This window comes from Acomys minous (genome assembly GCF_964271855.1).
Source record: "Acomys minous genome assembly, chromosome: 8".
In the NCBI taxonomy this organism is placed as follows: domain Eukaryota; kingdom Metazoa; phylum Chordata; class Mammalia; order Rodentia; family Muridae; genus Acomys; species Acomys minous.
In genome coordinates, this window is record NC_140489.1 from 46,755,025 (window position 1) to 46,770,122 (window position 15,098).

At 46.0% G+C, this 15,098-nt stretch overlaps 1 protein-coding gene across 19 annotated transcripts in view; it reads left to right on the plus strand.

The window, feature by feature from the left end:
• Window positions 1–15,098, plus strand: part of TRIM9 (tripartite motif containing 9) — a 107,989-nt gene that overhangs the window by 62,404 nt on the left and 30,487 nt on the right. For all 19 annotated transcript variants that reach the window (XM_084793228.1, XM_084793220.1, XM_084793235.1 and 16 more), the window contains exons 4-5: window positions 8,886–8,996; window positions 10,178–10,331. In XM_084793228.1, the coding sequence (XP_084649354.1) occupies window positions 8,886–8,996; window positions 10,178–10,331 (265 nt within the window). The remainder of the gene's footprint in view (window positions 1–8,885; window positions 8,997–10,177; window positions 10,332–15,098) is intronic.

The window sequence follows — 15,098 nt, forward strand, 5'->3', positions numbered from 1 at the left end:
GTAGCTCTATGAGGTCACTGTCACTGTCATTCCTGTTCCTGAGGGGAGGGGATGATGACACCATTAATTAAGACCTGGCCTCAAGGAGCCACAGATCCCTGAATCCGAACAAAAGCTCCCCACTGCTCAAGGCAGAAGTCCCATGAAGAGACCAGGCAATTCTCCTGAGCCAGCCAATGGGCTAGAGTGCTGAGAAGGGGCCCAGAGGAGGGAGGGACACAGTGGTGACTCAGAGTGAGCCTTGCCCTACACACAGATGGCTCCAGCACAAGTGATCAGCAAGCTTTCGGGGGAGAAGTGATCAGTGCCATTCATATTGTATGGATAAACCACTGGCAACTGTAATGGTCCCAGGCCATGTTGTGGGAGAGCTGGCATCATAGCTGCCTAATCTGTAGGAGCTGTGTGCTAATGGCCACTGCCTTCCTGCCCGTAGGAGGAAAGCTGCCAGGGAAGATGATGGTGACCTTGACTGTCATTGAGACTGATGGGACTTTCTGGTGCCATCCCCTGCTCTGGTGTCACTAAATGACCATCACTGTAGCTCTTTCTTCAATTCTCTATAGAAATGCAGAAGTATTCCTTTACAGCAATCCTCAGAATATCTTGTGCATTTTGGGGGTGTGCATGCCTGTGTGCGTGTGTGTGTGTGTGTGTGTGTGTGTGTGTGTATGTGTGTGTGTGTTATTGAGCCTTGAACCTACAGCCTCTCACACACTAAGCAAGCACTTCTACCACTGACCTACACTGTCCACACTTTCTCCTTTCAAACTTTTGAGACAGAGTCTTGCTGAATTGCCCAGGCTGGCTTTGAACATCCTCTAGCACAAGCGAGCCTTAAACTTGTAACCCTTATACCTTAGTCTCTAGAATATTTATACTCACAACGTGTGTCGCTAGACCTGGCTTCAAAATACCATCCAAGTCATGCAGAGATGTGTGGAATCAGGCTGTGTCTGTGTCTGGAGCATCAGCTGGACAGCTGGAGTTGCCCTACTGAGAACCAGGGCAAGGATTTCAGTACCTAGCTGCACCATTTCACCTTTTTCTCAATGGAGTTTCTTTTTAATCAAACATAGAAAACACTGGCACCACATCAGAGAGCACAGTGTTCTGTGGTGCTGTTTATTCCCTGTAGAGGTGACTATAGCTGCTCTGTATGGGAGGAACAGGCCAGCAGTCTCTATGGAAGAAGGAAAAGTGTCGTTGGTCTATGTCATGTCAGCAAGCATCAGAGGGCCCAACAGGTCCCTGGCCCCTTACTTGGTACCATCTCTGATGGATGGGACTGAGAATCTCACCAATGGCCTGTGTGCAGCGGCTAGATGCCCAGGATGCAGGAGATGCTTAGGAACAGCATCTTCCACACCCGGGGCCCCCATGCCCTCCTACTGTCCTCATCCTCCCCCTGACAGAAGGGCTGTGCTGCAGGCCACATGGATGCCACAGGGCTACTGAGCAGAGGATGCTGATGCCCTCATTTTAGCCTCCTCAGATCTGGAGGATGGTGAAAAGAGACAGGTGGCCAATTGTTGCCCTCGGCAGCAAAGCTGTTCTGTCTTCTGTCTCTAGGATTTGTCTGTCATTTTCAGCCAATTGTATCTGTTGCCACTTCTAAAGACAGCCACCGATGCCACTGCTACCATAGCTACTGACACCAGCCTCCATGGGCTCTCTTCTTTTGTCCCTGTCTGTTCTCTTTCTTGTTGTTTTTGCCACTGAGGCTTGTGAGGGAAGGCTGGCCATTTAAGGACACCCTCACTGAGCACAGCGCTTCTTTCTTTGTTGGCTGTGTGGCAGTAATCTCATGTTCTTCCATTTACAAGGGCTGCTCTTGGCTGACAAAGAGGCAGTGGTGTGTGTGTGTGTGTGTGTGTGTGTGTGTGTGTGTGTGTGTGTGTGTGTGTGTGTGTGTTGTGATGCTGGGAAACCAGTGTGTAATTACGGTGCTAAGTACTCACTCATGCCCATCTCTTAGAGCAATGCCTGCCTGCCTGAACAGATGTAAGGGCTCTGGTGAGACAAGACAGAGCTGGGTGGGGAAAAACCTAGAATTCGTGTTACAGAGACCGCGTTGGGTGAAAGGTCACACTTTGTCGCTAACTAGATCTCTAAAGTTGGGGACTCTGTAGTTTCTCTGTGTGTGAGGTAGAATGCAGACAGACAAGCCTCCTCTTCTTGTTTTTTTCCCTCTCTCTCTTTTTTATTTATTTTTTATTTTATTAATTTATTCAGATTAAAGCTCAATTGTTATCCCATCACTTGTATCCTCCCATTCCTCCCTCCCTCCCACTTTCACCCTATTCCCCTCCCCTAGGTCTATGACCAAGGGGCACCTCCTCCCACACTATATGGTCACAGGTTATCAAGTCTCATCTTGGTAGCCTGCTTTTTCTTTCTTTGAGTGCCACCAGGGCTCCCTACCAAGGAGAGGTCATCAAATATGGGGCACCAGAGTTCGACATGCCTCCTCTTATGGGTTATGATAAAGGTCTTACTATAGTATTCTATGTGAGAAGTCATATGAGGACTTAACATTGTCCTCAGTGTGAGACAGTGTAAAGCACCTGAGACTGTGCTCAGTACGGAGCACTTTAAAGTGCCTGGCAGAGTAGCCAAGGTTTATCTTTCACCTCTGTTGCTGAAAGAACAAATGGAGTTACAATACCGTGCATCACACTGAAGAAGTGTTCCTAAGAACTTATTTTCCATACACACTGTTCATAGACAGAATTGACCACACACTGTTGTTCTTTTCAAACCTGTGCCCCCCCTTTTTTTTTTAGTGGCCTGTGGTCAATAAATCGGTGGCCTGACTATTCTATGAGTTATTTTACCAATTTTTGTTGCATTATTTAAGGTGTGTTATACAAATCAAAAAGTAGAAAGGCTTAGATGAGAGATGTACAGGTGCAGCCGCATTTTTGGGCTCGCTTGAGTTGTACACTGAAGTCACTGTGGTTCTGTGGTTTGAAAAGGTTCACGGAGCTATGTGTCTCTTTTCAGGATGTGAGAAGCTGGAACAAATGACAGAAAGGCATTAGGAAAAAAAATACCTGTGAACTCCCGAGAAGCAGTCCTCATTCGTGTGTGGAATTAGTTGTGCAATGCCATGCTGTCAGCAGAGGAAGCCAGATGTGACCTCCTTCCCAGGGACGTCCCCTCTGGGAATGGCCCCAAACTGTCCCCATTTTTCCTGACATGCTCATAAGGAATCTGTGATAACATTCATCAAAATGTACCATTAATGACATCAGTACCTTTTGTATTTTACAAAAAATTATATATTTTCCCTTTCTTTTGAGAAGTTTAAAGTATACCCCGGGAACTGATTTTTGTCTATGATACTTTAAAAACTTGAATTCATTCTAAAAGCCTCCTCAGAGTGTTCTCTCTCCAGCATTTTAGGATGATCCGAGTTGAATAGTACAAGCTGATAGGCATCTTCTTGTTACCTCCCAACAGTGTGGTGCCTTGGAAGCAATAAGCATAGTTGTTCATGATTATTTTAGACAGAGTCTAATCTTCAATGTGCTTGTATAGTTGGTGAATTTGACATATCAAAAAATTATTCAGTGAAGCTGTAATGACAAAGCTTGATGGGTTATTGAATTCCATATTGGTGTAGGGCTTCCATATGTCCACTATGGTTACATGTAGGATGCTTCCTGCTGGAGCCTACTGTACCACTGGGTTTTGTTAGACTAGTTCTCATTATTTTAAAAAAATCTGTTATGTTGCCATGTCACTAAACATGAAACCCTCTGTCATGAATGTTGCTGGCTTATAAGACAGCTATACTGGCCTATTTTCCCACTGTTGCGCAGCAGGCAGAATACCCTTTGATTAAGGAATGGGAGAAAGAAAAGAAATATAAGTGCATGTACAAGGAAATCTTAAAGTGATTCAGTGCAGCTAGTGTCAGCAAGAAAAAGAGATAAATTCCCCAAGCACCAGCCCAGTCTGGGGAATGCAATTACAGGAATGCCGAGTTGAGTGGACTTTGGGATAAAGACTTGTATAAAGGCTGAGCACCTGGAACAAGGTGAAACCTTTACTCATCCTCTGGCAAAGTTTAGAGGGGTCTACACTAATAATCTAACCACGAGCATCCCTGATTTAAGGCCGTTGTTAATGCAGAATTCCTTCCATAGTTTCATTTGGCAAGCTCTGTGGTCCTCTGTTTCCCATACATGAATAAAGCTGAGAAAGTGTGAGTAGATAGGGCTCCCACTGTCCCCAAAGAACCATCAAGATGCCACCACACACAGCCAGGGCTCCCCATGAAAAAGGAGCACACTTTAACACTCTAGTGTTAATGAAGGGCAGCCTGGGGTTGCCTTTGATGTCCTTTGTCCAGAAAGGAGTGAGCCCCATCCTCTAGGAGGCAGCTGACTCACCCCACAGAGATGAAAAACTAACCCTATTCAGCTTGCACCGCACCCTGCAGAACACCATGTTGCAGCACTCTGCTGCGGCCACCACCCGTGCTGAGCGTTCTCCTGCGTGGACAGCGTGCCACCACATCTCTCTCTTTCCAGAGCTTGAGCATCTTCCCTCACTAAACTTTCTGTGGCAGGGCACAGTCTTCTATAAGCAAGCTTCGTGTATTACACGCAGTGTTTATCAATAAGACTGCCGGTGGCAACCACACTTTAGAATAGAAATCTCACAGCTTTGCTGTTAAAAAATCCCAAGCTCTTGGGCTGGAAAGATGGCTCAGTGGTTAAGAGCACTGTCTGCTTTTCCAGAGGTTCTGAGTTCGATTTCCAGCAACCACATGGTGGCTCACAGCCATCTGTAATGAGATCTGACTCCCTCTTCTGGCATGCAGAGGTACATGCAAATGGAGTACTCACATACACTAAATAAAATAAAATCTTTTTAAAAAAAAAAACCAAAAGCCCAAGCTCTCCTTAAAATAGGTATGCACTTTACTTGCTTAATGGGCCTAAATGATTACTTTTTTAAAATAAAAACTCAAAGTTTCAAACTTGTCTTTGTAAAAACTGTTGTCAATAAACTCAAACATTCATACAGAAAAGGTGGGATTAGAGATTGGGGAAAAACATTTGCCTAAAACCCTGTCAGACAGTAATGACATACAGCATCCTTCCTTAATTTAAATTTCTCCAAGTTTTGAAGAATACATTATTTTATTCTTTAAAGAATAAAAGAATAAATAATATTTCACTTTGGGGCGGGGGAAGCAGGAGAAGAACTCTTGGTTTAATCAAAGAAATCAGGCCAGGACACTTCACCTCTGACTCTGGTGAGGCCATTCAGAGCATCCTCAGTCAGTCCTCGTTCTTCCAAACATGGTTGGGTGCACAGAAACTCCCCCACCAACCAGCAGAACAGTGAGGGCGGGGGAAATCCTTGAGGCTTGAAACTTGAAAGCGCATGTGCCTTAGATAGAGTAAGAAGGGCTAAAGGATTATGCTGGGGGGGGGCATTGAGTCTGTGATAGGAATAATAGATTACATTTAGAAAAAAAGCTAAATAGGAGAAAGAATTACTGTTATTTACTCAGGCTGAAGACTTAACAGTGATCCCCCTCCAGCATGCCGGGGTTCGGGGGGGAAGTGTGATTTTAAAGTAATTCAGAAGAAAAACTAAAGAGAAAAACTATAGACACGAGTCAGGGGTGGGGACTTATCTTGTTCAGATAGAAGAGTGGAATCCTCTTTAGGAGGATTGTATGGGAGGAATGCAACCGACCTACCATTAATGGGCATGGAGTGCGGTCAGAAAACCACTTACCTGAGTGCATATACAGTCTCCTGAGTGGCTCTGTGCTACTGAAAAGGCCTGAGCATTTGGGGGAAACAACAGACCTTTCTTAGACTGTCCTTTTCCAAATAGGTGCTGGTGCCGTGTCCTGACCCAAGGAGTGACCCTCATTACTTTTGCCACCTATCAAAATAAAGTTGTTCAAATGACTCATAGACACCTTCCATCCTGCAGGGACCACTGCTCGACCGATAAAGTTCTTAAAGCTTCCCCCAAAACAGTGGGCTACAGACCAATCCACTGTCCCGTGGGAACTGGGTTAGGCTCCAGTGCAGATGAAAGCAGAGGCGACTGTTCTCCCAGGACCTGTTTGTGTCACTCCTGTGATGTGCACAGTACCCAAGGAACAGGGCTTGACTCCTGCCAGCTGCAAGCAGTGCCAAATGGTTCTCTGGGGCACCAGCATCAAAGTCCAAAAATGTGTAACTCAAAGGGGGAAAAAAAGAAAGACAGCCTTGCTTCCTAGGAACTGACTTCAACAAAACCATGAGCAAAACTACAGAACAATAAAATGTAGAAAGAATAGCCTGACCAGAAAGCTAGTAGGTTAAAGAGCTGAGAAAAGACTTGACCAGAGGGTAAAATATATACTCATCAGTGAGATGGAGGAGATAGCTTAATGGGTCAAGTACTTTGATGTGCAAGTGTGAAGACCAGAGTTCAGGTCCCCAGCACCCACGTTAAATGCTGGGTGGGTGTGGTGACTGGCTTCTAATGGTAGCAACTTGGGAGGCAGACAGTGGGATTTCCTGAAGCAAGTGAGTTAGCTTGCCTGCCTGACTATCTAGCAAGATTACCTGAATTGATGATCTCTGGGTCAAGATACCTGATGTCAACCTCTGGCTCCCATATGCACAGATAAACACGTATGAATGTATGCACACATGCATATATACCACTCACATACATGCAATTTTTAAGGGACGGGGGTTTGTTGGTTGGTTGGTTTTTCGAGACAGGGTTTCTCTGTGTAGCCCTGGCTGTCCTGGAACTTGCTCTGTAGAACAGGCTGGCCTTGAACTCAGAGACCTACCTGCCTTTGCCTGCTGAGTGCTGGGATTAAAGGTGTGCACTCCCATTGCCTGGCTGCAAATTTTTTTAATTAAAAATTAAGTAAGATTTTTAGATCTTACAAAGTGATTATACTCTTGAAAGATCTAATTATTTGGCTGCTCTCCATAGGATAGGAAATATCAGTTCAGAGAGTGGAAGTCAGTGACAGCACACCCCCAAAACACTGTCCTGAGAACCCTGATTGACTTCATTTTTAGTGGCGATTTTCATCACTATTCTGATGGGTGGGATGGCTGATGAAAGTGTAGCAAGATAAACAAAGCCAGCCCTAAGGAGCAGCCGGTGAGGAACCGTGCCTGTTCTGCATGCGGTAGAGTCACCCGGCTCTTGTACAGAGCGATGAGCTTTGCGAGAATGGGCAGAGTCCCACACTGAGACAAGCGACAAGCCCCTAACCAACCTTCCTTAAGAAGGAAATCTGGTTGAAGGTGCTGTCTTTTGTTTCATTGTATGGTTTTGGCTTCTTTGTCAAAAATCAAGTGACCATAGGTGTGTGCGTTTATTTCTGGATCTTCAATTCAATACCATTGACCAACCAGCCAATTTGTAGGCCAGTACCATGCTGTTTTTATTACTGTTGCTCTACAGTACAGCTTGAGTTGGCAACTTGGCCTCGAACTCAGAGACCTGCCTGCCTCTGCCTCCTGAGTGCTGGGATTAAAGGCATGGACCACCATTGTGTGCACCACCTTAAGAAGGAAAGTTTTAGAGCAGATGCAGACCTTGAGAGTGCTGAATCTATCCCTATTTCAGTACATGCATGCCATAAACGATCACAGTACAAGAATAAAAGCCAGGAGTGAGCAAATGGGTGGATAGAAAACTATGGAGACATCAAATGCCTTGTAACAGGGAAATAGAAACGGCTGCCATCACCCGCTGACTGGGATAGCTACACGGCCAGCAGCATTTCCTGATGGTAGCCGCACGGAAGATGCCTATGCCATGGTATTGGGTGTGGGGAGGTTAAATGAAAACGGCAAGGCTGGAGCAAGAAGTAAGTCTGGTTCCAGAGAACAACTAAATGGAAGATCAAAGTGCTTTAGGTTTTTACAGCAGGTTGCTGAGGTTCCCGTCAATTCCCTGACTCTTCTGGGAAACAGGTGTAATAATCCTTAGGGGAAAGTGAACTGAAAATCAAAAACTGAAAGGAGCAAGGAAAAGGTTTTTAATAGTTATTAACACTTTTCATATTATACATAAAGTTTAAAATACTGAAGTTGTATTAATAATATCAAAGAAGCAAGTGCCTGTGGTTCCTGGGAAATCTGTGCTTTTATTCCATTTTTCAAATGCACTCAGGACTCACGTCACCGTGCAGAAGTCACAAAGATGAACACCTCTTGCTAGGCTGTAGTGGCTCACGCCTTTCACCCTAACACTCAGGAGGCAGAGGCAGATCTGCAAGTTCAGAGCCAGCCTGGTCTACAGAGTGAGTTACAGGACAGCCAGGGTTACACATAGAAACTCTGCCTCAAAAAACAACCCCAAAAAGGAGCACCTCTAATGGGGGAAACTTCATGCTCTTGGCGCTGGGCAAAGACAACATCCTAGAGTCAGAATTCTTGCTGGAGAAACATCCACCTAGGCTAAGACAGACTCAAAGGTCTGCAAACAGGGCTGACTTGAAAGGCGCTCTCCGGATGACACTGTGACTCTTAGGTGGGCCCATCTGCATCTGCCATCTTTCTCTAGCTCACTCGTTGCCACCCCACCGTCGCCATGATGTACGGGCTCCACCCCGGCTGTCTGGTGCTCTCCCGGCCACTTTGGGAAAGACTCAGATGAGTGTCCCTGGGGTTCGGGTGCGGAAACTCTTTAGAAGGGAAAGCAAGGCAGCTGTAGCTCCCTCACAGACAGCTCGCCCTTCACCCTAAGAGCCGCTTACAGGAGTGTCAACTTCAGAGAAGAATGTCTGCAGAAGATTCCAGCTTGAGGGAGCGTCTAAGGTCCCACTGCGCCTCCCTTCTACCCCCTGCCATGTTGCATCTACCTTTCCGTTCTCTCGCCAACCTCAGGTGGTTCGGGACCAGATCTCCCACTGCACAGTGAAACTGCGCCAGACCACGGGCCTCATGGAGTACTGCTTGGAAGTGATTAAGGAGAACGACCCCAGTGGTTTTCTGCAGGTTGGTATTTACTAGTCTCTGCTTCCTGTTTTAGATAGCCCGTAGCGCTGAGCGTAGGATGCTTAGATGGGGCATCCGCAGCCTGGCTTCCCATCCCTCCCTCAAATGCAGAACCTACCTGCATACTCACTGAGTGTGGGCGAACCTGTTGCAGAACTCCGCGGACTTCCTGGAAGTCTCCGCCATCCTATGTACGCTACAAGACTGAGAAGAAATGCTTGGGCTGAAGGGGGGAAGGGGCACAGGAGGCATTTGTTCCTGTGCTTAAGCACGAAAACGCAGTTCCCTATAATCTCTTCCAAAGAAGAGAGTAGTATTGTCTCGCTTGAGAATTGGGCCCTCTCCCTAACCGTTCTGAGCAGTCAGGTCGGCTGAAGTCTTTATGTACCTTGCTGTCACCGCCTCCTTCCTGCTCTGAAAACCCAGTTACTTTATTCAGTGGTACTAATGGAGGCTGTTTTGGTTTTGGCTTTTTTCGTTGTCACTTGTGAAGTTCTATGACGTAAGCCGGGGTTTACTTGCCTTTTTTTTTTTTTAATTAAACCAAGGACAAGGAGCTCTTTTTACCAAACTAGGACATGTACATCTCTTCCAATTGACATTCTGCAGCCAGCCGAGAGTGACAGATGGGACTGAGTGTAAGACATGAAAGAGGTTCCTTCCAAAGAATCAAGTGATAGACACAGGACGGTCCTGTGCCAGAGATGTAAGAGGACTTGCGAAGCTCACTCCCAAATTTTGTCTGGCTGCCCACACCTTGAAACAGAAGGGCGGCGCTCTTGATTCTGTAGGATAAAACTGCTTCCCACTGTATCAAGGTCTTCAGAGGTGGCAGCATTTGGGAGCTCAGTAATAGATGTCTGATCGGGTTTCCATGTAAAAATCAGTTAACAGCTGCTAATTAAGTATAGTGCCCTCCTTCTGACTCAAAAAAAACAAAAAACAAAAACAAAAACAAAAAAAAACAAAAACAAAACAAAACAAAAAAAAAACCGTTCAGTGTTGCTTCAGAAACGTGGGCCACCCCGGCGACGACACAGTTTTCCTCACCAAGCACACAGAGATGAGAGGAACATGAGGTCCCCGTGGTTTGGTAGCAATGCTCTCACAGAGTCCGGGAGCCGCGTGGTGGTTGGAAAGTGACGCTGTGTTTCTTAGGCTGTGCTCTTTGGTGTGGTTAGATTTCAGACGCCCTCATAAGGCGAGTTCACTTGACTGAGGACCAGTGGGGGAAGGGCACGCTCACGCCCAGGATGACCACGGACTTTGACCTGAGCCTGGACAACAGCCCTCTGCTGCAATCCATTCACCAGCTGGACTTCGTGCAAGTTAAAGGTGCGTCCTTGTGTCCCCGGAGGTCAGCACACTGTCCCGAGTGGGTGCCCCTGTGAGTCCAGAGTGAGTGTCCAGAGTGAGCCTGGAGAAATGGGCCCAGCACTTACGAACGAGCACTTGCTGCTAGGTGTGGTGGTGCCCACACCTATAATCCCAGTACTTAGGAGGCAGAGGCAGGCAAATTTCTGTGAGTTCAAGGCCAGTCTAGTCTATGTATTGAGTTTCAGATCAGACGAGAGTACATAGTAAGACTTTATCTTAAAAAAAAAAAAAAAAAAAAAGAATAAGAATCCAAAAAGGAAGAAGAGGAAGGAAAGAAAAAAAGGCACTTGCTGCTCTTGCAGAAGACCCATATTCAGTTCCCAGCACCCACTTCAGGCAGCTTACTGTAATGCCCATTTCTGACATCTGAGGGCATGTACACACACACGCACATGCACACACACACACACACACACACACACACACACACACACACACACACCACCTGAATGAAATCTTTTTAAAATCTAGAGTGACTACTCCCTCTGCCAGGTCATGAAAGCACGTCCATTCAAGCCGTGTAAGCTGAGTAAGTCAGATAAACTCTGATGCACTCAGCTCTAGACTCATGGAGAACCCAGGAGAGCTGACACGTCCGTGGCAGAGCCGCTGACACACATAGAGATAGTGAGGAGGGATGTCACCATGTACAGCTAAGCTCCTCCCACAGGAAGTGACCCCCCAAAACAGAATCAGGTATCAGGAATATCTGGCACGAGAGTGAAAGCTTCCTGTTGGATGGACAGAGGAAGGCGGATGTCGAGTGCGGGTGAGTGGGAGGCGAGGACGGCTGAGAGATGGAAACCTGAGATAAACTTAGAGACGAGCTTATGAAACTAAAGAATATGGCAAGATCTGTTTGAAATTTTTGTTCTCGGTTGTTGTCTTTTTTTAATGTTGGACACCAAAAGGAAATGCAAGTACTTCTATTAAAAATTCCAGCCAGCTATGCAAGGGCATCATTTATGGCAATCTGAGCCATCCAGCCGAAAACCATTACTGATGTTTTTTAGATTCATGTTTTGAAATAGTAAGGAAAGGTCCTCTGTCCCATTTATCCCCTTTCCCTAGTGGCTGCATCTTACATGGCTGCACTGCAGTAAGAAAACAGTTGACATTGCTGGGGTGAATGCATAGGTCTATGAAATCTTATGACATGTGTGGAATCGTACAACTACTACCACAACCAGGAATAAAGATCTATTCCAAAGCCAAGTGCCGAGGTGGAGATTATAACTCCAGCGATGAGGAGGCAGAGGCAGGGGGATCACGATTTCAGATCAGCGCAAACTACATAGTAAGATTCCGTCTCAAGAACAAAACAGAAAGGAAATCCTCTTCACTTCTTCAGCCCATGCTCACCCTCACTCAAACCCCTGACAACTACGGCTCTGTCCTCCACTCCTACCATTTTAACATTCTCTGGCCTTTTTTGAAAACTGAAGAAATCGGGCCAGGCATGGAGGCCCATTTCCTAATCCCAGCATTCAGGAGGCAGAGGCAGATTTCTTTGAGTTCTAGGCCAGCTTGGTCTACATAGCAAGTTCCAAGCTACCAAGCTTTACCCAGTGAGATACTGTTTCAAAGAAATAAATAGAAACCTTTCAAACAATTCAAAGCTGAAAGCAATACTTTTCAGGGCTGCAAAGGAGACTCAGCAATTAAGAGTGCTCTTGCAGAGGGCCAGGATTTGGTTCCCAAGACCCAGTCAGGTGGATCACAGCTGCCAGAAACTCCAGAGGATCTGACAGCCTCTTCCAGCCTCTTTAGGCACTGCATTCACATCACAAACCCAAACACACACACACAACTAAAAGTACTAGTAAAATCTTCTTTTTTAACTGGAGAGATTTATTTGCATCCTTCATCTATCAACTTAGGCATCCACATTCTAAATAAGTCCTAAAAGCGAATGCTTTGTAAATTGCATGTTGGAAAAAAACATCCACCTGTTTCCACTTATCACACAGAGAATCCTATAGCCAGGGAAGTTTTAATACCCGGTGGACTCATACATGTGTTTGGTACCCACACATCTTCTTTTCATGACCCTTTGCTCTTGGTTTCTCAGTTTCCTCATTGCACTGAGAGTTAAAATGTTTTGTAGCAGTTAACAAAAAATGGGGGCACTTATGGAATGTTAGTCAAACCAGACATTAGCCCAAGTGCCAGTGAGCTTTTTTTCACCTCCATTCTCAGAGCCCTAGAAGTCAGCTGAGAAAATTGGGGCACAGGAAGCCTATGTTACAGCAAGTGGGGGGCACCCCCTCCACTTGCTATACCCTAGGAAGCAACTTCAGAGGACACTAGTGCCGTTTCCATTTGCTCTACAAAACTAGTGCTTTCCAGTGTGGCTTCTTTCAGAAATACCAATTTCCTTTTATACATTAAGGGTGTGTATGCACGTGCGTGTGTGTGTGTGTGTGTGTGTGTGTGTGTGTGTGTGTGTGTGTGTGTGTTGCAATAATCTTTTATTGCTGTTTAAGATCTTTCCCTGACGCCTACATGGCATGGTCACTAAACCATCTCTTGTGGAATATAGAACCCCAGGTTAATTTCCCTATCCAGCCTCTGCCTATCTCCCACCCTTTCAACAAAATAAAGCCATTAGAAAGGTACGTCTCAAGCAGGATGGAGGAGGAAACATGCCACAAAAAGAGCAATGTAAAGGCTTTTAGTGCAAGGAAGCCCAGCTCACCTTGGTGATAAGGCAGAGGGAGGGCGAGTTAGAAGGTAGAAGGCTTTGGAATGCTTTGATTGGCTGGCAGATAGGTCCGCTCCCACAGTCACTGCCCTTCTGAGTCTGGTCCATCCATCTGCCCACTGTGGAGTCCAGGCTGGGTGGCAGGATGGATCTGGAGTGAGCAGCTCCTGTAGCTGGTATGAAAACCAAGGTCCATGTGCTGTGCTTCACAGACCACATTTCGGAGAATAGTCACATGTTCACTCAGTAGTGCACACAGATTGGGGAAAGCTGCATGTGTAGATTGCTCAAGTCTGTTCACACAACAGAGAATGACAACTACACTACAAGCTAAGATGCAGAACACCCTACGTGCGCTGACCTGGCACCCAGAACACCCAGAACAATTCTTTGTGACATTAATAGAAAAGACCACTTGGTGTGAGAGTACAATATCTGTTTAACACTTCATCTTAATTTAATTCAATTTTGATTATTTCCTCTCCACCTTGTTAGTTTACGTGTCTTGTTTTGTACTCATTAAGCTTCATTAATTCAGTGATAGCCTGGTCCTGTTTAGTCGGAATAATTTTTACCTGCCAGGTGCTTCCGATGAGAAGAAAGAATCCTAAGGTTGTGCCACAGTATCTGTTGAGTGGCTGTAGTTGAAAACCCCCGCTGGCCTTCGGGGTGTTTGTTAGCACACCGACAGCTGCTCCTAGTGCAATGTCAGCCTGCTCATGTTCTAAAGGAAGTCTTAGTCACTTAATGAACTGCCCCTTCACTGCTTGTCAGTATGAAATATTTCCCTAATACTGCTTCCTAAGTCCGAGTGCAAAAGAACCCAATTAAATGGCCTTTGGAATAGTATTGATGGGATCTGACCGCTATGAAATAACAATGTCATCAGGTAATGGTGTTACATGAACACAGTACAAACTCAAAAATATTTTTAAGAACTTAAAGTGTGCATTTACAGCTCTGATGTTTTTATGCAGACACTATCTGCTTATGTCTTCACAAAAGATTTTCCCATCTTCCCGGTTTGGAAATCTCACTGGAGATGTTCCTTCTGTCGTTGTGGGAGAGAACGATCTGCTGAGAGTGTGCGCAGGTCTCTCTCAGGCAGCTGCTGCTCAGCAAGCATCCCCTTCTGGGGCCGCTGCCTCACTAGCTCAGGACTTAGCTGCATGGCCCTTTCCGGGTCTGCCACCCCGAGCAGAACTCCATCTGGAGAGCACTGGACTTCCATTGCTCAGGTGTCTGAGTTGTCTGGCGTGCTTCTGGCTATACCTTGACTGGAAAACCACTTCGCTGTCTTTCCAGACCACTGGGAGTGGTGTTTGGGCTCCTTGCCTTTAGCTGTATAAAAATGATGCACCAAGTTTTGTCTCCTGCTTTTATTAGAGACTCTTTTAAGAATTTTTTCCCTCTGAATTCTCAGTTGGTATTGCCAACTCTTTCCCGTGTCATGAGAATAGAGTTTTGAGTGTCTTCTCGTAGTCTTCCAGGAATTCTGCTGTACAATAAGAACAGGTTTCAGACATGTGCTTTCTCCGAAGAATATTACCCTAGGATTGTGTGAGCACATAGAGCATCTGAGTCATGTTGCTAAGATCAAACGCCTGCATGTTAAATCCGCATCAGAGCCGGGCGTGGTGGAGCACACCTGTAATCCCAGCACTCGGGAGGCAGAGGCAGGCAGATCACTCTGAGTTCAAGGCCAGCATGGTCTACAAAGTGAGTCCAGGACAGCCAAGGCTACACAGAGAAACCCTGTCTTAAAAAAACCAAAATAAATAAATAAATAAATAAAGCCGCATCAGGGCAAAGCTGTGACCCAAAGCTGCCCGAGCCTCTGAGCACACAGACCAAATAGCTGTTAATTTCCTTAAGTGCCTCTCCTCCCTGGAGGCTCTATTAATCTTCATTAACTCCTCCTAAATGCAATAGCCCTTGTTCTATTCCAAGGTCATAGGCAAGGACAGAGCGATCTGAACGGACTCCCCTTTGTAACGCGGGGAACAAGCTGCAGGAGAGGG